This window comes from Hypanus sabinus, chromosome 16 (genome assembly GCF_030144855.1).
Source record: "Hypanus sabinus isolate sHypSab1 chromosome 16, sHypSab1.hap1, whole genome shotgun sequence".
NCBI lineage: Eukaryota > Metazoa > Chordata > Chondrichthyes > Myliobatiformes > Dasyatidae > Hypanus > Hypanus sabinus.
In genome coordinates, this window is record NC_082721.1 from 58,770,419 (window position 1) to 58,797,687 (window position 27,269).

General features: G+C 42.3%; 1 protein-coding gene across 4 annotated transcripts; it reads right to left on the reverse strand.

The window, feature by feature from the left end:
• Positions 1 to 1,704: 1,704 nt before the first annotated feature.
• Positions 1,705 to 25,557, reverse strand: LOC132406343 (T-cell acute lymphocytic leukemia protein 1 homolog). Of its 4 annotated transcripts, XM_059991885.1 has the most exons (5): positions 25,450 to 25,516; positions 23,063 to 23,143; positions 11,654 to 12,212; positions 6,443 to 6,537; positions 1,705 to 2,624 (listed from the first exon to the last, which is right to left on the reverse strand). In XM_059991885.1, exons 3-5 carry the CDS (start codon positions 12,124 to 12,126, stop codon positions 2,074 to 2,076), a joined length of 1,119 nt encoding a protein of 372 aa, XP_059847868.1. In that variant the 5' UTR covers positions 12,127 to 12,212; positions 23,063 to 23,143; positions 25,450 to 25,516; the 3' UTR covers positions 1,705 to 2,073. The 4 variants fall into 4 exon arrangements, with proteins under 4 accessions (XP_059847868.1, XP_059847867.1, XP_059847870.1 ...); XM_059991884.1 differs by lacking the exon at positions 23,063 to 23,143 and having other exon boundaries at positions 25,450 to 25,557; XM_059991887.1 differs by lacking the exons at positions 23,063 to 23,143; positions 25,450 to 25,516 and adding an exon at positions 24,274 to 24,290.
• Positions 25,558 to 27,269: the final 1,712 nt, after the last annotated feature.

A 27,269-nucleotide genomic window follows, 5' to 3' on the forward strand; every position in this document is an offset into this window, starting at 1 on the left:
TGGAATGCACTACCTGTGTGTGAGGTGGAGGCAGATACACTAGTGAAATTTAAGAGACTACTAGACAGGTATATGGAGGAATTTAAGGTGGGGGGGATATATGGGAGGCAGGGTTTAAGGGTCAGCACAACAGTATGGGCCAAAGGGCCTGTACTGTGCTGTACTATTCTATATTCTATGTTCTATAACCAGGGTTAGTTGGATTTATCAGTATTTGTTGCAAGTGGGAAGCTAGGAAGTGATAGGAGAGAAGGGTAAGCCACTGGAGAAAGATAAGGAGGAGGGGCACCCGAGTGGGGTGATGGGTAGATGTGGAGAAGAAAAGGGATAAGGGGTGAGCCAGAATGAGGAATGGAAAAAGACTCCCAAATTTGCATTGGCCATGCCAATGTGTTTACCAGTGTGATGTTAGTACTGAAGTCCATGATTCTGATGCTTGAATCTTTGAATATAAAAGGCTTGCCTTTTTCAGTTCTTACTTTGAGGAATTTTTCTTGATTTAAAGACAAAAGTTCAGACAAGTGCTCCAACTTTAGATTTTTATAATGATTTGCATCTTAGGAACTCTATACAATGTGTACACATTCCAAGATATTCATTGCGTCCAAAGTTCTTACTCAATGCTTTTATTCCACCATCTTTCTGTTTTCCTCACACCCCCACATCAATACGTGTCCATCCCTAACTACAGCTGTTGGGCAGCATACGCATAATGCCTGCTTTTCAACATGTACTCTTGGAGCAACACACATAAAATGCCAGACTGATGAATGGTATCCCCAAAATGTCAGCTGTTTACCCCCCTCCATAGTTGCTGCCTGACCTGATAGAGTTCTTCCAGCATTTTGTGTGTGTGTTGTTTATGATTTCCAACAACTGCAGAATCTCTTGTGACACTTTTAGTGGAAATGGCCCAGTTGATATTATAAAATACTTTGTAATATGGAGGCACAAGAGACCATAGGTACTGGAATCTGGAGAAAGGCACAATCTGCTAGAGGAAATCAGTAGGTCAAATACTATATGTGGGGCACAGGGAAGGAACTTTCAATATTTTAGGTCTAAGCCCCACATTGGGACAGTTTCAACCCAAAACATTGACAATTGTTCCCCCCTCCTCCACCCCCCCAACAGATGCTGATTGACCTGCTGAGTTCCTCCAGCAGATTGTTTGCTACAACAAACACCTTTTATCATTGCAGAAAAGAGGAAAAGTTCAGGCCCATTTTGAAGTGTGAGTGAATGAAACTCCTCCACTGCCAAGACCAATTCATTAAGTTCCTGCACATGTGACTGAGACCTGCTTTTAGCTGGGTGAAGTCATTTCCTACAATGCCAGAGATTAACCGGCTTCCTTGGTTCTACGAGCTGCAGTCCTTCTTTTCTGGAAGGGTTCATTATCCTTAAATTAGGGAAGCAAAAGTAAGTCCTGGTCTTGCTGTTGCTTGAAAGAAAATTCTTATTGGGATGTACAAATGTGGGTATATCCACCAGCACCAGCCAAGATAGTGATGGCTCTCTCAGTTAACCAGCCTGTTAATTCTTGCTACTCACATGGCCCATCAAAGGAGAACTTTCTCAGCACACATAATTCTCTCTCCCCCCCAGTGACCATCAATAAAGTGGTAACAAGAGAGTGGGGAGGGGGAGCAGATCATTCCAAAGTGAATCCATAAGTTGTTCCCTGACAAATCTTTAATATTGATTGTTGATGGTGTACGACAGGTGCTGGGATTTCAGGCAACTTGTCCTTCAGGTCACCCTCAATAAGCAGACTTGCAATTGTCAAAATGTACAGCTTATTCATCATTGGTCACTTTGAAACATCACACATCCGAGTTATGGTTAGGGCAATCAGTACAGAGTCATCGGGCTCTAAATTGGCTCTAGGTACATCAACAAGGTAACTGCTCTAGGAGTTAATTAAATCTATCCTTGAATTTGTCCTCTTGATGTCAATGATGTGATTCGGAGTGATCTTTGACCCCAGTGCAAATAGGAACAGGCCACCTGCTTGGCTTGGAAGTTTAATGGAAATGCCTCTTCCTCTGCCCTGATCAGGCCAACCCGTTATCATCTCTGAGCCACGGCTGAGACTAGTTTCAGCTTGCCTGCCTCTGCCTCTGTTTTTATCAAACACTCCTGGTCATCCTCTTCTTCAGTATTAGGACTCCTGCAGTTGCCATAGCAACCGGTCGTTGGTGATGTTGCGCTGGTGATGGACGACAGTTGTCTTCGTACCGCCATTGCTGCCATATCCGCCAGGCCCATCTGTTTCTGTGGGGCAGCAAGGGCATCGGAAGGTGAGGCTGCCCCTGTGTTCTGAGATGCAGCGTCCACCACTGCGACTCCCCCAGCCAAGGGACCACATATCCCATTCCTCTTGGCTGCTGGCCAGCCCTTGTCATCTGGCTGCTGCTGTCTAGTCTGGTCACTGAGAAGTTTCACCAGGAAGTTGATGTATTTCATGGCCAGGCGCAAGATCTCATTCTTACTGAGCTTCTTGTCTGGAGGATGAGTGGGGATGAGTTTGCGAAGATCCGAGAAGGCCCCATTCACGTTTTGCTGTCTCCACCGCTCCCGGCTGTTGGTGAACATTCTCCGGACAACCTTCTGAGGAGGACCTGAAAATAAAGGCAGACAAAGTCCTTGTCACAACCCTGCCAGATACCCAACCGTACACAGTAAGGTCCACATGGAGATCCATGGTCTATAGTTGCACAAGGTGTCACTAAGGACATATTCGGAGTTTGTTTTGTGTGCAGTTTGGGTGCCCAGCTACAGGAAGGATTAAGATGCAAGATTCATCTTTAAGATTACAATTAGCTTTATATGATACATGCACATCAAAACATATTGTGAAATGCATTGTTTCCATCAAATCAAATCAGCGAGGATTGTACTGGTGGTATCCTGGCTTGGATCAATCCCCTATCTTACAGATTAAACTAGAGAAGGTGCAAAAAAAAAAGATTGACAAGGATGTTACCAGGACTGGAGGATTTGGCGTAGAAGAAGACTGGGAAGGCTGGGGCTGTTTTCCTCAACCCTAGAGAGTTTTCTAAAAATAATGATAGAGGTGGCAGTGTAGTGTAGTGGTTAGCAGAGCGCTATCACAGCACCAATGACCTCGTTTCTTTCCACCACACTGGCTTTGGCCACACTGCCCAGGGGAAAATGGTGCCCCCTACAATGAAGATAAATCAAGTTGCAGAACATCCCCCCTCTTACTAAGCCCCTTATTGTTTATTCATAAAACCATAAGACATAGGAGTAGAGTTAGACCATTTGACCCATCGTCTCTGTTCTGCCGTTTGATCATAGCTGGTTTATTTTCCCTCTCAACCCCATTCTCTCCATAATGTTTGACGCCCTGACTAATCAAGATCCTATCAACTTCTGCTTTAAATATAACCATATAACAATTACAGCACGGAAACAGGCCATCTCAGCCCTTCTAGTCCGTGCCGAATGCTTACTCTCACCTAGTCCCACCAACCTGCACTCAGCCCATAACCCTCCATTCCTTTTATGTCCATATACCTATCCAATTTTTTTCTAAATGACAATTTCGAACCTGCCTCTACCACTTCTACAGGAAGCTCGTTCCACACAACTACCACTCTCTAAACTTTTGCCCCTTAACTCTCAACTCATGTCCTCTTGTTTGAATCTCCTCTACTCTCAATGGAAAAAGCCCATCCATGTCAACTCTATCTATCCCCCTCATAATTTTAAATACCTCTATCAAGTCCCCCATCAACCTTTTATGCTCCAAAGAATAAAGGCCTAATTTATTCAACCTTTCTCTGTAACTTAGGTGCTGAAACCCAGGTAACGTTTTAGTAAATCTTCTCTGTACTCTCTCTATTTTGTTGATATTTTTCCTATAATTCAGTGACCAGAACTGTACACAATACTCCAAATTTGGCCTCACCAATGCCTTGTACAATTTTAACATTACATCCCAACTCCTATACTCAATGCTCTGATTTATAAAGGCCAGCATACCAAAAACTTTCTTCACCACCCTATCCACATGAGATTCTACCTTCAGGGAACTATGCACCATTATTCCTAGATTACTCTGTTCTACTGAATTCTTCAATGCCCTACCATTTATGATGTATGTCCTATTTGGATTATTCCTACCAAAATGTAGCACCTCACACTTATCAGCATGAAATTCCATCTGCCATCTTTCAGCCCACTCTTCTAACCAGCATAAATCTCCCTGCAAGCTTTGAAAATCCACCTCATTATCCACAACACCTCCTACCTTAGTATCATCGGCATACTTACTAATCCAATTTACCACCCCATCATCCAGATCATTTATGTATATTACAAACAACATTGGGCCCAAATCAGATCCCTGAGGCACCCCGCTAGTCACCGCCCTCCAACCTGACAAACAGTTATCCACCACTACTCTCTGGCATCTCCCATCCAGCCACTGTTGAATCCATTTTACTACTTCAATATTAATACCTAACGATTGAACCTTCCTAACTAACCTTTCGTGTGGAACCTTGTCAAAGACCTTACTGAAATCCATATAGACAACATCCACTGTTTTACCCTAGGTCTTGGGCTCCACTGCCGTTTGTGGCAATAAATTCCACATATCCACCACCCTCTTGCTAAAGAAACCTCTCCTCACCTCTTTTCTAAAGGGACATCCTTCAATTCTAAAGCTGTGCCATCTGGTCCTAGACTCTCCTACTGCCCCTATCATGCCTCTACTGTACACCAATCTTTCCATTTGTCCTCCCATTCCTGTGTTTGCATCATGAAATTTATTCAATTCTAAACTCTTCTGATGAAAGCCTATTGACCTGTCTATCAATTCTGCCCAACCTGCTTAGTATTTCCAGCAATTTCCATATAACCATATAACCATATAACAATCACAGCACGGAAACAGGCCATCTTGGCCCTCCTAGTCCGTGCCGAACCCTTAATCTCACCTAGTCCCACCTACCCGCACTCAGCCCATAACCCTCCACTCCTTTCCTGTCCATATACCTATCCAATTTTACCTTAAATGACACAACTGAACTGGCCTCTACTACTTCTACAGGAAGCTCATTCCACACAGCTATCACTCTTTGAGTAAAGAAATACCCCCTCGTGTTTCCCTTAAACTTCTGCCCCCTAACTCTCAAATCATGTCCTCTAGTTTGAATCTCCCTTACTCTCAATGGAAACAGCCTGTTCACGTCATCTCTATCTATCCCTCTCAAAATTTTAAATAACTCGATCAAATCCCCCCTCAACCTTCTACGCTCCAATGAATAGAGACCTAACTTGTTCAGCCTTTCTCTGTAACTTAATTGCTGAAACCCAGGTAACATCCTAGTAAATCGTCTCTGCACACTCTCTAATTTATTGATATCTTTCCTATAATTCGGTGACCAGAACTGCACACAATATTCCAAATTTGGCCTTACCAATGCCTTGTACAACTTTAGCATTACATCCCAACTTCTGTACTCAATGCTTTGATTTATAAAGGCCAGCGTTCCAAAAGCCCTCTTCACCACCCTATCTACATGAGACTCCACTTTCAGGGAACTCTGCACAGTTATTCCTAGATCTCTCTGTTCCTCTGCATTCCTCAATGCCCTACCATTTACTCTGTATGTTCTATTTGGATTATTCCTGCCAAAATGTAGAACCTCACACTTCTCAGCATTAAACTCCATCTGCCAACGTTCAGCCCATTCTTCTAACCAGCATAAATCTCCCTGCAAGCTTTGAAAATCCACCTCATTATCCACAACACCTCCTACCTTAGTATCATCGGCATACTTACTAATCCAATTTACCACCCCATCATCCAGATCATTTATGTATATTACAAACAACATTGGGCCCAAATCAGATCCCTGAGGCACCCCGCTAGTCACCGGCCTCCATCCCGATAAACAATTATCCACCACTACTCTCTGGCATCTCCCATCTAGCCACTGTTGAATCCATTTTATTACTCCAGCACTAATACCTAACGACTGAACCTTCTTAACTAACCCTCCATGTGGAACTTTGTCAAAGGCTTTGCTGAAGTCCATATAGACTACATCCACTGCCTTACCCTCGTCAACATTCCTTGTAACTTCTTCAAAAAATTCAATAAGGTTTGTCAAACATGACCTTCCACGCACAAATCCATGCTGGCTACTTCTAATCAGATCCCATCTATCCAGATAATTATAAATACTATCTCTAAGAATACTTTCCATTAATTTACCCACCACTGATGTCAAACTGACAGGTCTATAATTGCTAGGCTTCCTTCTAGAACCCTTTTTAAACAATTTCCTCCTTTTATTCCCATTAGTAAGATCATGAAAGAAGGAAGAGCTCTGCGGGAGAGGTGTTGATTCCAAATGTGCATGTCATGGATGTAGGGCCAATACCCAAGATGGGATCCACCAACCTTCATGCATCTCCATTTCGTAATGGCTTGATGATCTCCTTTTGACTCTGCTGCTTGGAAATATACTGAACGTGCTTGTAGTTCCAATATAGGCACTAGAATAGGAGCAGAGCAAGTTATCAGTGTTTGCTGATCACAAAACAATGGACCTACAAACTAATAACCTCCCTTTATTCATCTCTGGAACAAAGGCAACACTGCCTGTACCAACAGTTAGTTACCCCTGTTGTTACTAAGCCACCAAAGAGTCAAACAATAGTAGTCATATGAAGGTTATTTAACTTGATTTAAGGAGATTTGGTATGTCACCAAAGACAAGCAAATTTGTACTGTTGTACCTTAGAGAGCATTCTAACTGGTTGCATCACTGTCTTAATACACAAGATAAGGAAAAAGATGCAGAGGGCTGTAGACACAGCTAGGTCTGTCTTGGGTACATCCTTTCCCATCATCGAGGACATCTTCAAAAGGCAATGCCTCAAAAAGGTGTCATCCATCAGTAAGCATGAATCCGCAACACCTACAACATGCCTTCTTTCTCATTACCACCAGTAGGGAAGAGGAACTGGAGCCTGAAGACATCCACTCAACATTTTAGGAACAGCTTCTTCAAGGAGACCACAGTAGATCAGCGATCATAAACGTAGATCTATCTGTCCAAAAAAAGTTCAAATCATCCCTTTGATGGGAGTTCAGGGAGACCCTCTCTTACTGCTCCCTCTCTGTAATCTTCGCTGCTCTCAACTCTTCCTGCTTGTATTCCCCCTCCTCCCCCCAAATTATTCTGACTCCTGCCCCCTTCCTTTCCAGTTCTGATGAAGGATTTCAGCTTGAAACATTAACTATTTTTCCCCTCCACAGATGGCGCTTAACCTGCTGAGTTCCTCCAACATTTTGTGTGTGTTGTTACAGAATCTTCAATTCCTGTTGTCCAGTAGGTGTGGGGGCTGAAAACATTACCTGGGGTTTCTAGACATGATCCTCACTGGGAATGATGTGTAAAGCTGCTGTATGCAGGAGAGGCCATTCATCCCCCAGAACTCCTTCTATCACTTCCAAGAGGAACAGAGGTATAAACTGGCAGTTGAAAGGTGAGACCAGGTGAGGGGAAGGTGGCTGGGTGGAGGAGGGAGAGGATGAAGTGAAAAGCTGGGAAGTGATAGGGGTGGTCTACTCTCTTCACCTATAAGATTCCTTCATCTCAGTCAAAACCTTCACTGTTTATTCCTCTCCATAGATGCCGTCTGATCTGCTGAGTTCCTCCAGCATTTTGTGAGTGTTGGTCTTTCTGATAGGATGTGCTCTGCTATCTTGAAGCAATACCCTTGATCTCCATATTTGTGAAGGTTTATCTAATTCCTTTTTGAAAGCCTCAGCCCCTCCTCAGCTGGACCATTCCTTTTCCAAATGACTTGACACATTAAAAGGACATTACCCTTTCCTCTTCTGCTGCACTCAAATGGATATTTGTCATTAGTCCCTCAATTGAATGAGGTACCAGTTCGATAAGCTACCTTGAACATGCAGACATCCATAAACAAGGCTCTGCCCTGAGTTGATTCCTTTAGCGGCTGTGTGGGGAAATCCCCAGAGTTGGCTGTGATGTCTGTCACAGTGTCCTTCGTCCACGCAGGCTGTCAGAGAAAGCACAATGCCAAAATTCCACAGGACTGGATTGACAGTGAGTTCCTCCATCTATTTTCCTGCACCTATTTTCTATATTTCTTTGACATCAGATTACATTTGTTTGAACCCCTGTAGTTAATAAAACAGTCCATAACACAGCACATATTTGAAACAATTAATACCATTACAAATAAAATCTTCTCAGTCTTCCTAATCCCACACACATTTCAAATTAAAATGATATCCAGTATTCTGATGGAAAAAGATGTGACATGTTCCTTCTGAGGTTAAACCGGGGTTAAGCAGTGATACAAATAAGTTTTCAATTGTGTTTTTCCTATGCCATTTCAGTTTTATTCCTTTCTCAGTCCATTCTCTTTTTAATTTTACTTTTTCTTTCTAGCTCCCTTCTCTCAGTCTACCCTTGGGTTTTTACAGTCTTCCTATCTTTGTGTTCCTCCATTGTCCTTCCTCTGCCATCACCCCCTGAAGTTGAAGCCCAGTGGTCAAAGCCCTGAGTCTGCGTGCCTGCAAGTCTCCCGGGGAATCTGAAGGTCCAATGGAAGCTGGAGGCCTGGAGGTGGCCTGTCCAGGGATTGGAGGACAGGGAGGGTGAGTGGATGTGTACATGGGTGGGCCTGTTTTGTTTCTGTTCTGTTGGACGTGATGGGCCTGCTCTGCTGGTGCTGGAAAGTGTGGTGTCATTCGCAGGCTGCCCACAGCCTCCATTTCTCCCTTACCATTGTAATCAGCCTTTTTGAGAGCAGCCTGATAGAGCCTTACTGCATGAAAACAGGCTCTTCGGCCCAACTGGTCCATGCCAACCAAGTTTCCCATTTGCCCACATTTGGCCCATATTCCTCTAAACTTCAGGGGTTCCCAACCTTTTTTATGCCATGGACCAATACCATTAAGCAAGTGGTCCATGAACCCTCGATTGGGAACCCCTGCTCTAAACCTTTCCTTGTCCAAATAGCTTATAAAGGACCCCCCCCCCCCCATCCAGGTCATGCTCTCATCTTGCCATCAGGAAGGGGGTTCTGGAGCCCTAGGTGCCACAGCACTAGGTTAACACCCTTCAACCATCAGGCTCCTGAACCAACGAGAACACTCTCAACCTTGAACTGATTCCACAACCTAAGGATTCACTTTCCAGGACTCTACATCTCATGATCTCAGTGTATTTTATTTACTTATTATTTTTATATTTGCACAGTTAGTCTTCTTTGGGGCATTGGTTGCTTGGTAGCTTTCGTGTCTAGTTTTTCATTGATTTTATTGTATTTCTTTGTTCTACTGTGAATGCCTGCAAGAAAATGAATCTCAGAGCAGTATAATGGTGACATACACTTTCTTTGATAATCAATTTACTTCAAACTTTTACTTTGATATGCTTCAACCACTTCCTCAACCACAAAGCTCATCCATTTACTGACCTTAAGACCACATGACCACATTAATACCTTCCCTCCCATTGGACAACTTAGGTTTGTGTCTTGGGCTAGTGTCAAGAGTCATAGACCACTACAGTACAGAATCAGGCCCTTCAACCTATCCAGTCAGTACTGGCCTGGTCTTCTGCCCATTTCCACAGAGATCATACCTGCACACAGACCATAGTCCTCCATATCCCTCCCATCCCTGTACCTTTCCAAACCGTGTCACCGTGCTTCCAGCACCAACAAAGCATGGCTACGATTTATAAATTGCAACCCACAGGTCCTTGGAATGTGGAAGGAAACTGGAGTACATGGAAGAAGCCCACGTGGTGATGGGGAGCAGGGACAAACTCTTTATAGACAGCGGGGTGGGAAATGAACCCCAAACGCCTGCACTGTGAAGTATTATGTTAACCACTATGCTACAGTGCCACCTGCAAAAGTATTTGAAAGAAGATTAGAGGGGAGGTGCAGGAATAATGCTATTACCTAGAGACAGGTTGAAGGCCAGGGGGCAAAAAAAACCAAATCAGAAATCAGAACTATATGGTTGCATGCTTGACAAGCCATGAGCTGCAGGGTGACCCAGTGCTGTAAGGTGGGAGAGGCTGGGTGTTTCTTTTGGCTGTCACAGACATAATAGACTGAATGGCCTTCTTCTTGTCATTAGTGATTTTTCGGTTAAGGCCACCAATCGACACAGTTTAGATAAAGTTCCCCTAAAGTCTAAAATAGACAAAACTTCACCAAGCATGACGCTACAGAAAACAACAGCCCAGAACTTCATGGTCACTGGAGGAAATCAATGCTTCTGGGAACTTTGAAAAAGGGTGAGTAGTGATGCGGGACAGTGAGACTCTAATGCCCACTATGTCCTTGGTCTGTGTGACACCTCACGACAGCTCCCATCTCCACCTACAGATGATATGGCACTGTATGTTGCGGTTAGCGCAATGCTTTACAAGCACCAGCTGTAAGATCATGGTTCAATTCCTGCCACTCTCTGTAGGAGTTTGTACATTCTCCCGATGATTGCATGTGTTTCCTCTGGTGTTCGTTTTATCCCACATTCTAAACACGTACAAGTTAATAAGTTGTGGTTATCCTACGTTGGCAGTGGAAGCATAGTGACACTTGAGGCTGCCCTGTGACCGCCTTGGATTGTGCAGGCTGTTGATGCAAATGACACATTCCACACTCCCATCACTATGTGTAAAAATCACACCCTCTAACAACCCCTATACTCTCCTCCAAATACCTTAAAATTACCTTAATATTAGCCATTTCCATCCTGGGTACAATTCTCTGGCTATTCAGTCGTTTTATACCGTTTACCATCTTTTACATCTCTATCAAGTCATCTCTCATGAAATTGGAGTCAAGAGACATGTGACCTGGTGCTAAGAGTTAAAAATTTAACCATGACACCCCGTGCTTGTGATTGCTGCACTGAGTTTTATCATAGTTTAACAAGCCAGCCATAAAGCCCTGTTACACACACAGGAGGAACTCGGCAGGCCAGGCAACATCTAGAGTAAGAGTACAGTCGACGTTTTGGCACTCTTTTCCTAGATGCTGCCTGGCCTGCTGAGCTCTTCCAGTATTTTGTGTGTGTTGCTCAGATTTCCAGCATCTGCAGATTTTTTCTTGTTTGTGATAAAACCCAGTTAGTCTCACTTGGAGTATTGAGAGCAGTGTTGGGCCCCTTATTTAAGAAAGGATGTGTTGATATTGGAGAGGGTTCAGAGGAGACTGCAGACTTGGTGTTCTGAGTGTGAGTAGAAAACACTGAGCAAAGGCAGTATTTATGGAGGGGAAACCTCACCTCACCACTGCTACATTCATTTACTTGTGCTTTTTCTCTTGTTCTCTCTCTCTCTCTTTCTTTCTTGTTGTCTCTCTTGTTTTTTATAAAGCCACAGCATTACATCCTTGCTTTGAAATTATAATCTTCTTGAAATGAATGCCAACATTGAATTTATCTTCCTTACCAACAGCCCAACCAGCAAGTTAACCTTTAGGGAATCTTGCACAAGGACTCCCAAGTCCCTCTCAACCCATTTTCTGTTCAGTAAGCTGAGCAGGACTAAAGAAAATCCAACACACACACACACACACACACACACACACACACACAGTGACAGACCTGTTGATCAAAGGATGCGCACGATACTGTGAGCCAATGAGTGGACTCTGCATTGGGAGTGGCGACATGGAGTGGTGTGAAAGATGCACCATCCTGCTGTCCGAGCTTGAGATGAGAGGTAGGATGGGGCACAGGGCAGTCAGCTCGGTGGTCTGTATGGTCCTAACCCCTCCGTTGATCTGGTGACCGTCGTTAACAGTGTGGATCTTGCTGTGTCCCAAGCTGATCACTGGCACCTCCAACGGGAGGCCTTCTGAAGAGCTCAGAGGGGTTTCCATGGAAACCGGTTCTGGTGCGTCCTGTTTGTTTGATTGAGTGACATCCCCAATGGTAGATCCCAAAGGTGGGGTTGTGACATCCACGTTGTCTCCCTCATTAGTGGGGGAGTCAATAATTTGCCCTGGCTCGACCTTCATAGGGCTGTGAGAATCTCCAGTGGTGGGAGGAGACTGATTCTCGGCCTTCTCCATCATCTTCCGCCGTCAGCCTGGGTACCTTTCATCAGTCTGAAGTGTACTACATGGGCAGTCTAATGCTCTGAAAATCCACTGTAGCTTACCTGCAGTAAAGAAAGAGGCACGTAAATGATAATGTGGTAAAATAATTGCTTAGAGCTCAAAACTATGTTCATTTCATTGCAGTGGAAAGATCTGCAGTCTGGCAAATTAATGCAACAACAGTTGGCTATTCAGCCCTTCTAACCTGTTCTATTAAGTAAATCAGGGTTGACATACACACAGTGGCTACTTTATTATGTACACCTGTATACATACCTGTTAATGCAAATATCTATTCAGCCAATCAAGTGGCTGCAGGATTAAGAGCAATACATAAAACCATGTCAATACATAGACATGGCAAAGAGGTTCAGTTGTTCAGACCATATATCAGAATGAGGATGAAATGTGATCTAAGTGACTTTGACTGTGGAATGATTGTTGGTGCCACACGGGGTGGTTTGAGTATCTCAGAAAATGCTGATCTCCTGGGATTTTCACACAACAGTCCCTAGAGTTTACAGAAAATGGTGTGAAAAATGAAAAAAAAATCCAGTGAGCAGCAACTCTGAGCAAAAATGCCTGTGAATGAGAGAGGTCAGTGAAGAATGGCCAGAATGGCTCAAGCTGACGGGAAGGCGACAGCATCCATGCATTACCACAGTGGTGTGCAGGAAACCATCTCTGAAAGCACATGTCAAACCTTGAAGTGGATGGGTTACAGCAGTGAAAACCACACTGGTTTCCATTCCTGTACCCAACAAAGGAGTCACTGAGTGTGGTTCAACTCCATTTCCATCTTCAACACTACATACTTTGATTAACCTACAAAATGCTGGAGACTTTGATTTCCAAACCTTGTATAAGTTTGAGGGGGTAAGAAACACCATCTTTGTTTATTCATTGTGTGAAATTATCCTGGCTGGTTATATCATGTCTCGTATGACAATTCGAAAGTACAGGAACATAATAATTTTAAGTGTAGTGGACTCAGTTAAATATGTCTCAGTTAAATATGTCACGGGCACATCCCTCCCCACCATTAGTAGTATCTACAGGAGGCAGCATCAATTATAAAAGATCTCCACCATCTTCTCATATTGAGCAGGATTCAGTGGTTTTGAACCAATCAACACAACCCTAATCACTACAATTTAGCAACACTATAACCACTTTGATCACTTTGAAATGTTTTCTTTGTTTGAATTATGTTTTCTTATAAAAATTGTGTAATGCTGCTCATCCGATGCTATGTGTCTGTGATGCTGCTGCAAGTAAGCTTTTCATTGAACCTGTGCAGACATGTAACTTGTGCCTATGACAATAAACGTGACCTTAAACTTTAATAATAGCGTACTCCATGGTGTCTGTCTGCACTGCACTTTCTCTCTAATTGTACCCCTATATTCTGCACTACACTGGACAACAATTTTTTTTAAGGTGCTGCTTCCTCAGAAATTATTTTTGTTTATGATTGACTGTTTAAAGCCAAACACAAATATAATTTCAGACTATTTGTATCACATAGGAATTTGGAGAAACAAAAAATTAACTTTTATTGAACATAATGTATTTAAATGCATAACAGCTTTGCAGCAATTCGACAAAGTTAAAAATGTTTTGTTGATGATTTTCATTTATACTCAATGTCTAAGGCTTCTGACTTAAGTGTCCAACAATAATCAGATGGCATTGATGGATTCCAGTTGTCCTGATATCGGTTCTCCATGACTACAATGTCATGGTGAAACCTTTCACCGTGTTCAACACTGACAGTGCCAAGATCGTCAAGAAGAAGTCTAAGTGGGAAAGCAAAAATTTAATCTTTAGTGACATGTTGCACTTCATGGTTTTGTATGCTTGAAGCACATTGTCAACCAGCTGCATGAAGTTTGGTGCCCTATAGTTCCCAACAAAAGTTCCAACAACATGCGACTTTCTATGGTCCCAATAGAAGTTCTATTAATTGCCTGACATTGATGACCTGCTTGAATCATAAACCAATAAAAATGTCTCCCTAAATCTTGGCACCAGTTATTATATCTGACTTGACTTATGAATTGAAATAACGAATATAGGTGAACTCAAAAGCATGGTTTGTGATAGGGAAATTTCAGGAAAAAAAATCTTTGTGGTCCAGTGTAATTGAGGGACCACTTCAATGAGCAGATTCACTCCATCTGCCACAAAAAGCGGGACTTCTGGGTGGCAAACTATTTTAATTTGACTTCTCATTCCAATTCCAACAATTCCTCTATTGCAACGATGGTGCCATTCTCAGGCTGGTGGAGCAACACCTCATATTCTGTTTGGTAGGCACTAACCTGACAGCGTGCACTTTGAATTCTCTAACTTCTGGTAATTTCTCCCCTCCCCCTTCTCTCTTTATCTATTCCCCATTCTGGCTCCCCTCTTAACCCATTTCTTTTCCTCACCTGCCTATCAGTTCCTTCTAGTGCCCCTGCTCCTATCCTTTCTCCTCTCCTATCAGATTCCATCTTCTTCAGCCCTTTACCTCTTCTGCATATCACCTTCCAACCTCTCACTTCATTCCCTTTCCGCTCACACACCCACTTTTCCACTCACCTGGCTTTATTTATCACCTTCTGGCTTGTACTCCTTCCCCTCCTCCCACCTTCTTGTTCTGGCTTCTTCCCCCTTCCTTTCCAGGATCAAAGTAAGCTACCAAGAGTATTGAATTAGACAGCTTCATCTTAGGGTCCAGTCTTGAGACATCGTCAAGGATTGGTGCCTCAGAAAAGCAGATTCCATCATCAAGGATCCACCTACCAGTACATGCCCTCTTGTCATTGTTACCATCAGGAAGGAGGCACAGGAGCATGAAGGCACACACTCAGTGATTTGGGAACAGCTTCTCCCCCTCTGCCGTCTGATTTCTAAATGGACATTGAACCCTTGGACATTACCTCATTACTTTTTTTTTAAAATTCTGCTGCTGCTCTACTTATTTTAATTTAAATTACTGTAATTGTTTTTCCTTATATTTATCATGTACCGCTGTCGCAAAGTTAACAGATCTTACAACATATGCCAGTGACATTAAGTGTGATTCTGATGAAAGGTCTTGGGCTAAAATGTCAGCTGTTTATTACCCTCCATAGATGTTGCCTGATGTGCTGAGTTCTTCAAGCATTTTGTATGTGTTACCCTACATTCTGCACTGGGTGTTAGTATGTTACCATTTGTACTACCATGATGATCTTGTTTTGAAATGATCTGCATGGAACTAATCCAAAATAATCTCAGTACACATGACAATGATAAAGCAATTCCAATTCCAAAAATGTTTCCTGATTTCATTTCAGATAAAACATTTAATATTTATCTTTGGAATATTTATTCAACACCTATTGTGGCTGCAGAACATCACCAAACTCTTGACAATAACTTTAATGTGTTTTACAACCTTTTGAACTGAACACTGCAGTCATCAGTTTCAGATGATTACAATTTCCAGAGAACATTTCCACAGTTTTCTCTGGAAGTTGAATGTTCCTGCTTCCCATATTTAAATTTCTGTCAGGTGTCCAAACTTGTGCTTCTCGCCTGACTCACTATTATCCTTCCTCACCCTCTCACCCGCTCCATCCTGCCCCCATTTCACTGCATCGTAACATACACTCTGTGGCCACTTTATTAGATACACCTGCTTATTAATGCAAATATCTAATCAACCAATCAAGTGGCAGTGACACAATGCATAAAAGCATGCAGATATGGTCTAGAGGTTTAATTGTTAATTCAGACCAAACATTAGAATGGGGGAGAAATGGAAGAAATGTGGTCTAAATGACTTTGACCTTAGAATGATTGTTGGTGCCAGACAGGGTGGTTTGAGTATCTTAGAAACTGCTGATCTCCTGGGATATTCATGCACAAAAATCTCTAGGGTTTGAAGTGGGTGGTGTGAAAACAACAAAAAAACCTTCAGTGAGCAGCAGTTCTTTGGATGAAAATGCCTTGATAATGAGAGAGGTCAGAGGAGAATGGCTAGGCTGGTTCAAGATGACAATAACTCATATAACCACGTTTTACAACAGAGGTGTGCAGTAAAGCATCTCTGAACACACAATACATAGAACCTGGATGTGGGTAGGAGCAGCAGAAAATCACAAACACAAGTACCTAATAAAGTGATCACTGTATGTATGTTAGCACTTCCCAGTTCTGATGGTAAGTTATAAACCTAAAAACTTAACTGGATCTCCTCTTAATGGCTGACTGGTGTGTGTTGAGCATTTAACACCTTCTGTCCTTATACAAAATAGTTTTGAACAATAGTTGATGCTCTCTAGTCCAGCACCTTTAGGATCTTCCTAACTTTCACCTCTCACCAGGACTTACCTATCACTTGCCAGTTCAGTCGCCCTTTTATTCTGTCTCCTGCCCTTTTTTTCCAGTTTTGATGAAGGGCCTTGGCCTGAAATGTTGACTGTTCTTTTCCCTCCATTGATACTGTTAGACCTACTGAGTTCCTACTGAGTACCGAGTTGCATGTTTTATTTTCCAACATCTGTTTTGTCTGTCTAGTTGTCCATATGGGTCTCACAGGAGAAGCCAGAGAGTGGTAGTAGACGGACTGGTGGCCTGTGACTGGCGGGGTGTGCTGCTCGGTTTGGTACTGGGTCCATTGTTGTTTGTCAACTATATCAGCAATCTGGATGATTTCGTGGTGAACTGGATCAACAGGTTTGCAGATAACACCAAAGTTTGGGGTCTAGTGAACAGTCAGGAAGGCTATCAAAACTTGCAAAGGAATCTGCCCCAGCTGAAAAAATGGGCTGAAAATGGCAGGTGCATTTAATGCAGACAAGGAGTGTGGTGTATAGAGGAATCTGAGAATCCAAAATCATAATTTCATGAGAGTGACGTCTTGGAAGTGAGTAACACATACAAAATGCTGGAGGAGCCTAGCAGGTCAGGCAGCATCGATGGAGAGAAATAAACAGTCAACATTTCAGGCTGAGATCCTTCATCAGGACATGTATGAGCAGTACATTGTGACTGTTTAGCACAATGGGCCAGATTTTCAGCTTCTACAAAGCATTTATTGAGCTTTCTTTGTTTCCTGTGATTGAAGGTATCATTTAAAATCTTAAAATGGAGGTTCATGCTTGAGCCTGGATAGTGCCTACAAATTTGCGAAGTTTTTCCTTTAAAGTATAAGCTGATTGCCAGAAGCTGATGTGTGTGCTGGTGCTACTGATTGTCTTTCAGATGACAGTGTGGTTGGCAACTTGGTGGCTTTTCACCACAACTCTGTGAAACCACTGTTCCACAGTAAATGCTTCAATCTGATATTGGGGCTGATATCTTAACACTGATAACAAGATAATTCTATTCAAAGTGCACATCAGATAGTAATACTACACTTTAGGAAATCTTGGCCACATGAAGGAGGATTGGTTAGCTTACGTATGCTCAGTGGCCAAGTTATTAAGTACACATATGCACCTGCCCATTAATGTAAATATCTAATCAGCAACTCAATGCATAAAATCATGTACACATGGGTTAGTTGTGGTTCAGAAAAAAAAACATCAGATTGGGGAAGAAGTGACTTTGATCATGAAAGGATTGTTGGTGCCAGACGGGGAGGTTTGAGTACATCAGGAATTGCTGATCTGGAATTTTCATGCACAGCATCCCTAGAGTTTACAGAGAATGTCGTGAAAAATTTTAAAAAAAGTTCTGTGGATGAAAACGCCTTGTTAATTAGAGAAATTGGAGAAGGCCAGACTGGTTCAAGGCAGGCAACAATAAAACTCAAATAACCAGGCCTTACAACAGCGGTGTGCAGAAGAGCATCACTGAAAACACAACACATCAAACCTTGAAGTGGATGGGCTACAACAGCAGATCACAAACACACACTCAGTGGCCACTTTATTAGGAACAGGAGGTATCTAAATAAAGTAACCACTGAGTGCATGTACTGAAAACACAGTTGTTGAATTGTAAATTTAGAATGCTATCACCAGGTAACTAGAAGGTATGAGATTTTATTCTTCATGTCAACTGGTTTCCCAGTTCAAAACCAAAGCAGAAACTGCTAGAAACACTCAACAGGTCAGGTAGTATCTGTGGAGTTGACATTCTGGCTTGTTGAACTTTCATCAGGAAAATTAAGGCTTGGAACTGAAATGTTCTTCTCCCTGGATACTGTCTGACCTGCTAAGTATGCATAGTTCAACACATACAAAATGCTGGAAGATCTCAACAGCTCGGGCAGCATCTATATAGGGAAATAAACAGTTGACGTTTCAGGCTAAGAACCTTAATTGGAACTTGAAAGGAAGGGGGCTGAAGCAAGATTAAAAATTTAAGGGGAAGGGGAGGTGTACAGGCTGGCTAGAGAGAGGCGAGATCAGGTGAGGGAGAAGGTAGGTTGGTGGAGGATGGGGGGATTGAAGTGAGAAGCTGGGAGGTGATAGGTAGCACAAGATCCCAAGATCTTAAGCTTTATTCTGCATATTTAACAGTACCAGCTAGTGAGATCAGAGTTACCATCAGTAGCAAGGAAAATTTCAAAGGATGGCGTGGGGTGGGGGGAGGAAATCAGTTTTGTTTTGTGGATTAGTGCATTTTGTACATCCTTAACCCCCATGCACCACAGTATCTAGCGGTAAACAAAAAGTTCAGGCACACTTAGACCAGCTACCAAACAGTAGTTACTCACTCAACTATACAGTTCTTGGTGTGACAGTCGTGTCCATGACCCATAGGGTCATAGAGTTGTACGGTACAGAAACAGGCCCTTCTTCCCATCTAGTCCAGGCTGAACAGTCAATCTGCTAAGTCCCATCAATCCACACCTAGACCATAGCCCTCCATTTCCTTCATCGTTGCATTCTCTAATGTTACATCATTCTGGGTATCAGTTTATTCATGTCACTTGTACTGAGATACAGTGAAGAGATCCTGATTTGCATGCCATCCACTTACATAGTTCCACTACAGTCATAAAACTATCACAAAATGCAGAATATAATGTTGAAAAGGTTGTAGACTCAGCCAGCTCCATCACAGGCACAACCCTCCCCACTGTCAAGCACATCTTCAAGAGGAGGTGCCTCAGGAAAGTGGAATCCATCACTAAGGACCCTCAACATCCAGGACATGTCCCCTTCTCATTACTACCATCAGAGAAGAGGTACAGGAGCCTGAAAATCTACACAATGATTCAAAAGCTACTTCTTCACTTCCATTCATCAGGTTTATGAACGGTCCTTGAACCCATGAAAACTACCTCACTATTCCATTTTTTGCATTATTTATTTATTTTGTAATTTATAGTAATTTAATGACTTTTTACTGTACTGTTGCAACAAAACAAACTTCAACTCATCTACATCAGTGAATATAAAATCGAAATCTGTACTATGGAAGGAAAAGAAAGAACAAGCTTTTCATGAAAACTTGCACCAAAAATTATTTCAAAACTTATTGATAGTGTGTGAGTGGTGTGGAGGGGGAACAGGTCCACCATATACCTTCTGAATGATCATCTCAAACAGTTGTTATTAACAGGTGCGCATATGAGCCTCTCTCAAAGCTGACAAATTTAAATCCCTGTACAGGTCCCTGGAGCATAGACTTCTTAATTGTACTGCAGAAAATATGGTTGCTGATTTGTTTACAACAAGATCCATGAATAGCAACGATGATATGAACACCAGAATGGCAAAGAAAGTTGATAGTACCTTTTCCAGTGTCAAAATGTGTAATGCTAAAGGGCAGTCTCAATCTCCCTGCCTTTCCCTGTTCAAAGCTTATCTCATTCACTTTGAATGTTTTTCCCTAAGTGAAGGATTAACCTAGGTCTTTCTTTATTTAAGCTAGCCTCACATGTTATTTGTGATTTCATTTTAGGTAAAGCAAGCACACAGTCTTATCTTTACACAACAATTTTTGGTGCATTGAGCCACCAAAATCACTGTACAACCAAAGTCAAAGGAAAAATACATTTATTATCAAAGTATGTGCAGTATATGTCATCATATACCACCTTCAGATTAATTTTTCTTCAGCAATTTATAGGAAAATAAAGAAATGCAATCAAATTTTATGTAAAAACTATACATATATGAGGATGTGACTAAACTCATTGATGAAGGTAGAGCAGTAGATGTAGTGTATATGGATTTCAGCAAGGCATTTGATAAGGTACCCCATGCAAGGCTTATTGAGAAAGTAAGGAAGGGGACCTTGCATTGTGGATCCAGAAATGGCTTACCCACAGTAGTTGTAGGTGGGCCATATTCTGCATGCACTGGTCAGTGACCAGTGGAGTGCCTCAGGAATCTGTTCTTGGATCCCTTCTCTTCATGATTTTTATAAGTGACCTGGATGAGGAAGTAGGAGGATAGGCTAGTAAATTTGTTGATGACACAATGGTTAAGGGTGTTGTGGATAGTGTGGAGGGCTGTCAGAGGTTACAGTGGGACATCGATAGGATGCAAAACTGGGCTGAGAAGTGGCAGATAGAGTTCAACCCAGATAACTGCGAGGTGGTTGAATTTGGTAGGTCAAATATGTTGGCAGAATAAAGTATTAATGGTAAGGCTCTTGGCAATGTGGAGGATCAGAGGGATCTTGGGATCTGAGTCCATAGGATACTCAAAACTGTTGTTCAGGTTGACAGTGTGGTTAAGAAAGCATACGGTGTATTAGCCTTCATCAAGCATGGGATTGAGTTTAAGGGCTGAGAGGTAATGTTGCAGCTATGTAGGTCAGACCCCACTTGGAGTACTGTGCTCAGTTATGGTAGCCTCACTACAGGAAGGATGTGGAAACTATAGAAAGGGTGCAGAGGAGATTTACAAGGATTTTGCCTGGATTGGGGAGCATGCCTTATGAGAATACGTTGAGTGAACGCAGCCTTTTCTCCTTGGAGTGGCAGAGAACGACAGGTAACCTGATAGAGGTGTATAAGATGATGAGAGGCCTTTTCTCAGAGCTAAAATGGCTAACATGAGAGGGCACAGTTTTAAGGTGCTCAGAAGTATGTACAGAGGAGATGTCGGGGTAAGTTTTTTACGCAGAGAGTGGTGAGTGCATGGAATGGGCTGCCAGCAACAGTGGTGGAGGCAGATATGATAGGGTCTTTTAAGAGATTCCTGGATAGGTACATGGAGCTCAGAAAAACAGAGGGCTATGGGTAACCCTAAGTAATTTGTAAAGTAAGTACATGTTTGGCACAGCATTGTGGGCTGAAGGGCCTAAATTGTGCTGTAGGTTTTTCTATGTTTCTAATCCAAGACTGACAAACTGACAATGTGCAAAATAAATTATCCACACTAGTTCAGGAACCTGATGGTCATAGGGTAATAATTGTTCCAGAACCTGGTGGAGTGGGACCTCCTCCCAGTGGGATCAGTGAGAAAAGAGCATGGCCTGGTTGGTAGGGGTCCCTGATGATAGATTGTCTTATGACAGTGCTCCATGCAAATGTGCTCAGTGATGGCATAATCGGTAAGAGGAATACGGTCCTTGGTATACAGGGGGTTCTTGGGGTCCGGTCCCTAGCTCCCTGAAAGTGACTGCACAGGCTGATGGGGTGGTAAAGAATGCAGATGGCATGCTTGCCTTTATTTAAGAATGAGGAAGTGATGTTGCAGTGTTATGAAGCTCTAGTTAGGCCGCAGTTGGAGTATTACATTGAGTTCTGGTCACTCCATTACAGGAAGGATGTGGGACTGTGGAAAGGGTACAAAAGATGCTTGCCAGGAACTTAGGGCATGTGCTATAGGGAGAGATTGGAATAACCTAGGTTGTTTTTTCCTGAAGCAGAGGAGGCTGAGGAAAACCTGAAAGAAATACATACATTATGTATTTTTTAATTATGAATGGCATAGTGTTGACAGCCAGTATCTTCTTCCAGGGTTGAATTGTCTAATACTACAGGGCATGCATTTTAGGTGAAAGGGAGATGTGTGGGGCAATTCTTTACACTGAGAGTAGTGACTATGAGGGCTGGTGGTGGAGGGAAAATATTTTAGGGGTGTTGAAGAGGCCCTTGGAAAGACACAAGAATGTACATACCATGGAGGGGAATGGGGAGATGAACACAGGGAATGAGTCTAGTTAGACATTTAATTTCTAATTGAACTGGGCACAACATTGTGGTTGAAAAGTCTGTACACACCAGGCACCCACCCGCTCTCTGTGTAAAATAAACCTACCCTTGAGCTTGACCCCTCTGACCTCAAATGCATGCCTGCTAGCAGTGGATATTTCAAACCAGGGGAAAAGATACCGGCTTGAAATTCCTGTTCAAGGAACTAGTGCAGTCTCCCATGTGGATGAAATTGTAAGGCCTTTCACTGCTACCTGAAAGGACAGACAAGGCTTTGTTCAATATATGGTACCCCAGGCAGTACTACACTCATACAGTGTGGCACCAGCTCACACTGTGCACCCAACCATCTGCTATGACATGAATGAGGAATCTTTTGCCACACTGGAGGCAAACTCACTATATTTAAAGCTATTTAGATAACTGGAATGGTAGAATAGATTCAAGGGACTGAATAGCCTACTAACTTTTTATGGTTGTATAATATAATCTGAAATAATGAGAGGAAATGCTAAAAATACTCAGCAGGTCAGGCAGCATCAGTGGAGACAGAAACTGAGCTGTGGTGAGTCTGCCTTGACCATTAAACACGGTATGAGCTAACAATGTCTCAACTCTGCACATCACTATCAGTAATCCAGAATCGGAATCAGGTTTATTATCACTGACATATGCAGTGAAATGGGGTGTTGTGCGGCAGCGATAAAGATAACTGCCAGTTATCTTTGACCCAGTGTTGCAGAAAAAAAGTTACAATGAGACATTTGTAAAAGTATACAAGTAATGAAAAAGAGTGAGGTGGTGTTCACAGACCATGCAGAAATCTGATAGTGAAGGGGAAGAAGCTGTTCTTCAAATGTTGAATGTGTGTCTTCATGCTCCCGTACCTCCTCCCTGATGGTAGGAATGAGTGTTATTACTAGACATGAAGCACACATACTTTTAAATTGTAAATACTGAAATTAAAACACAACGTTCTAGAAACACTTAGCAGGTCAGAAGGCATCTGTGGAGAGACAAAGAGTGTTAACATCAAAGATCCTTCCTTAGTGAACTATTGATGATTTTCTGGTCATGAAGGATCTCAGCCCTGAAATATCAGCGACTTCTAAGTTCACAAAGTGTTTCAGGTATTTTCCGAGTTTTGTGAAATTTCGTATTCCCAGCATCTACAGATCTTATTTTAGGTTTCAACAAATCGTGAAGTAATGTCCTTTATGAGCTATTTTGCGATGGCGTCACCCCTGTTCAGTACGGGCGCACTCAACATGTGATTGCTTTGCAAATGTGTCTGATGCTCCTGAAATTTTGGATTATATCTTCTGCCAAATTCATAAAGGGACATTACACTGCAGTCGTCACGCCCTCCCAATACCGGGGGAATCGGTATCCTATGTAGAACGTGGTCTGTAAGGTTAGAGAGGAAACATACGAGTCAGCAGATGCTGGAGTCTGGAGCAACACACAGTTTGCTGAAGGGCAGATGCAGGGTTTCGACGCGAAAGTTGGACAATTCCTTTCCATCCACGAACGTTGCTCGATCCTCCTAGTTCCTCTATCAGGCTATCTGCTGTCTTATGGCGAGATATCTATTATGTACCAACTACTCTACACAGTTTATGGTCACATCCGAGAACGTTCCTGGCAGTTTGGGACTAAATTAAAATAATAAATGTTAAAATTATATAATTTATAAATTATAATTTTCAAATTAAGATAATATATTTTAAAAACAGCGACATTGTATCTACAGTACAACGAAAAACATTCTTCCTAAATCACTTCAAGGGCCGTATTCAGTCCGCTGTTCCATTCTGCAAGTCACTCTGTCAAATGGTTCTTCATGATTTGTTGGGTAAAAGTCGTGCTGTAAAATATGCCCTCGGCGCCTTAGTATTTCCCACGCCAAACAGGTGCAGTAACTGGTAATACATAATACAAAATGCTGGAGGAACTCAGCAGGTCAGGCAGCATCTATGGAAAGGAATAACACAGCATCTATATAGCAACTGGTACTTACGCACCCGGGGTAGAGGCCGCAAGATCTGTAATTTCCAGCCAGAACGCATTGGTTCACATGAAAACTATCTACACATGAAATTTGGTCTTAAGTCCCTTTTGCAAAATTCCATTTCATTTCGTTCAAATGCTTTCGAATTCCTCTTTAGCACCAGGCACTCGGCTCTGTATTATAAATGCTATTAACACCACCGTTTAAAAATAATTGAAGTCATGGCGATACTGTTCCCCAGACTTTGTAAACTTTAAGCATTTGAATGTTTGCCCGCTTAAAAAAATATTCTCAAAGCAAACACGATCAATCCGAAAGCAAGACTGTTATGTTGCCTCTTATTTCTGTAATTCCGTTCTTAAATGTTATTATAACTACCGTAGAATCGTTTAGCTGGCGGATTTTCTAAATTACCATTGCTGTTAAACCTGAGAAATTGATCCAATTTGGTTGAGACGCGTCCTAATGGGATTTCATTTCAAACAATAAAGAGTCCGGGCCTCATAAACCTCAGTTTCGGATTTCTGATTTAAGCACGGGAACAACACGCACACACAAAATGCTGGAGGAACTCAGCAGGCCAGGCAGCATCTATGGGGGGAATAAACAGTCGACATTTCGGGCCGAGACCTTTGTGTTTGTACATTTTTATCTTCCTTAAAGTAACAGCTTGTTACGTTCTGTAACCGACATAAATTGCCTAGTAAAACAAACGCTCGCATAAACAAAACAAAACCTGAACGGATTGGAAAATAAATCCCTTAATTAAAGGTTTGTGTGTCCGGAGCGGTGTCCACGTTGTCCACATTGCAACTATACTTGAGTTATATTCGAATAACGGGTCAAAGCTCCCAACAATAATTTGCAACAAAAAAAACACGTCAACAAATTATCTAACAGATATATATTACTCTAATTTATTACACTGGAATACGTAAATAAAAGGTAAAAGGTATTGGTAATGACCAATTTTGTTCATCTTGATTCCTATCTTGCTGCAAAAAAATATATACACGCTCTGATCTATTTTCCTTTTCCCCCCAAAAAGTTTCATTTATTTTAAGCCGAGTTTGTGGGTTACTTCTTGGTCTAATGCCCCCGACTGCAACTAAAGGACGCTCCGTTACGCTGTGCTTGGATCCCCATCAATTGCCCAATTTGCCGGGTATGAAGGTGATTCTGCGCTTACCCGCCGTGTGCTGGGAAGATCTGGACGGAGCCATTTTCTATAGCCTCCATTTGTGGCCGTTGTGCTTTTAAAGTTTTTTTTTCCGAGTGCCTGGTCGGTACAGATTTCCTTTTTAAGTCGGAAAGGATGCAGTGTCGCAAGGTGCAGCCCCGGATAAGCGCTCAAAGCAGTCTGCGAAACCCTGATAAGGAAGCCGCAACTCAGACCCAGCCAACCCTGCCTAGTTGGCCTTCTATTGAACATTAGAGGAAACGATTACATAGGAATAGCTTTGCCGCCCAAAGACTTTTTCTCTTTCTCTTTCTCTCTCTAAAAAGCTCATTAAGTGCATGAGATCGTGGCTTTTTCTGGCCCAGGCTTCCAAGTCCCAATATTTATAGATTTTTATTGTTCTGTGAAAAGACCTTAATCAACACAGAAATTGAGAAAGTGAAAGGCCATTTCTGTAACGCAATTTTCTCCACGTTTGAGATTAAAGTCTAAATTTAAACCCCATCAAATGCAATATTTTTATTTCCATGCAACAGGATGGCCACAGAAGAAATTGGGATAATTTATTTTTGTATAATTTTCAGAAACACCAAATGAAAATGCTGGAAACACTTACAGTGTTAACATTAACTGTTTCCCTTTCTCCCATTGCAACATGACATACTATCATCTTCTGTTCTTATTTCAAAATGACCAGCACCCGCAGGTTTTTAAAAATCCCTTATCAAACCATTGCAGTTTTTGATTGTGCTCAGTGGTCTTGTCATCACTGGATGATATTCTCCCCAGGACCTTTTCCCCTTAATGAACAGCACCTGTCATGACTTTCTTTAATGTGAGGAGACTAATGCAAGGGCAGCCTTGACAGATCAGGATCACGGTCCAGTGGCATGGAGTACAAGATGACTGGAGACTCTTCACTACTACAGTCTTCTTCCACCTTCTCTGCTCCTGTGATGTGTCATCATCTTCCACCAGCTCCACTGTTGAGGTCTTGGTTGGATCGCACTTTGTCTGGAATCTTCCCCTTGGCCTTACTGCCATAGTGACCCTACCAGGAGCTAAGCACTGGATGGCATTGCCCCTTGGGACCTGAGGAACTCGCAACCTCTCCATTGCTAACACAGCCTGCATCATAACTAGTTGTATTAATATTTCTTTGTTGTTTACAGTGAGTTGGGTAGTCACAGGGAAGTGTTGCCCTCACTGAACACTGCAGTTCCCCACAAAAAATCACCACTACATCTCTCTGCACAGTCATAATATTGTGGGTCCACAGCCACCAAAGCTGTTCTTCTCATTAAGTTAACTCTCCCATGGGAGGAAGGAGTTTAGAATTCATTTTGAGAGAGTTATCCACACTAGTTTGATGGCCTCAGAAAGGATCTAGCAATGTAGATTGGTGTCGGTTGTTTTCAGGCAAAGCTCTGCTTGGTAAGTGGAAGGCATTCAAAACTGAACTTTTAAGAGTACAGAGTTTGTATGTTCCTGACAAGGCCAGCAAGTTTAGGGAACTTTAGTTTTCAAGAGATATTGAGGCCCTGGTTAAGAAGAAGGAACTGCGTAGCATGTATAGCCATCAAAGAACAAATGAAATGCTGGAGGAGCTCAGCAGGTCAGGAAGCATCTTTGGAAATTGAAAAACCAGTTGCCATTTTGGGGAAATTCGGTACTTGAGGAGTATAAAAATGCAAGAGAACACTTAAAGAGGCGAATCAGGAAGGCTAAAAGAAAGCATGAGGTTGCCTTTGCAGACTAGGTCAAGGAGAATGCCAGGGGTTTCTACAAATATATTAAGAGCCAAAGGATATTAAGAGACAAAATTGGTC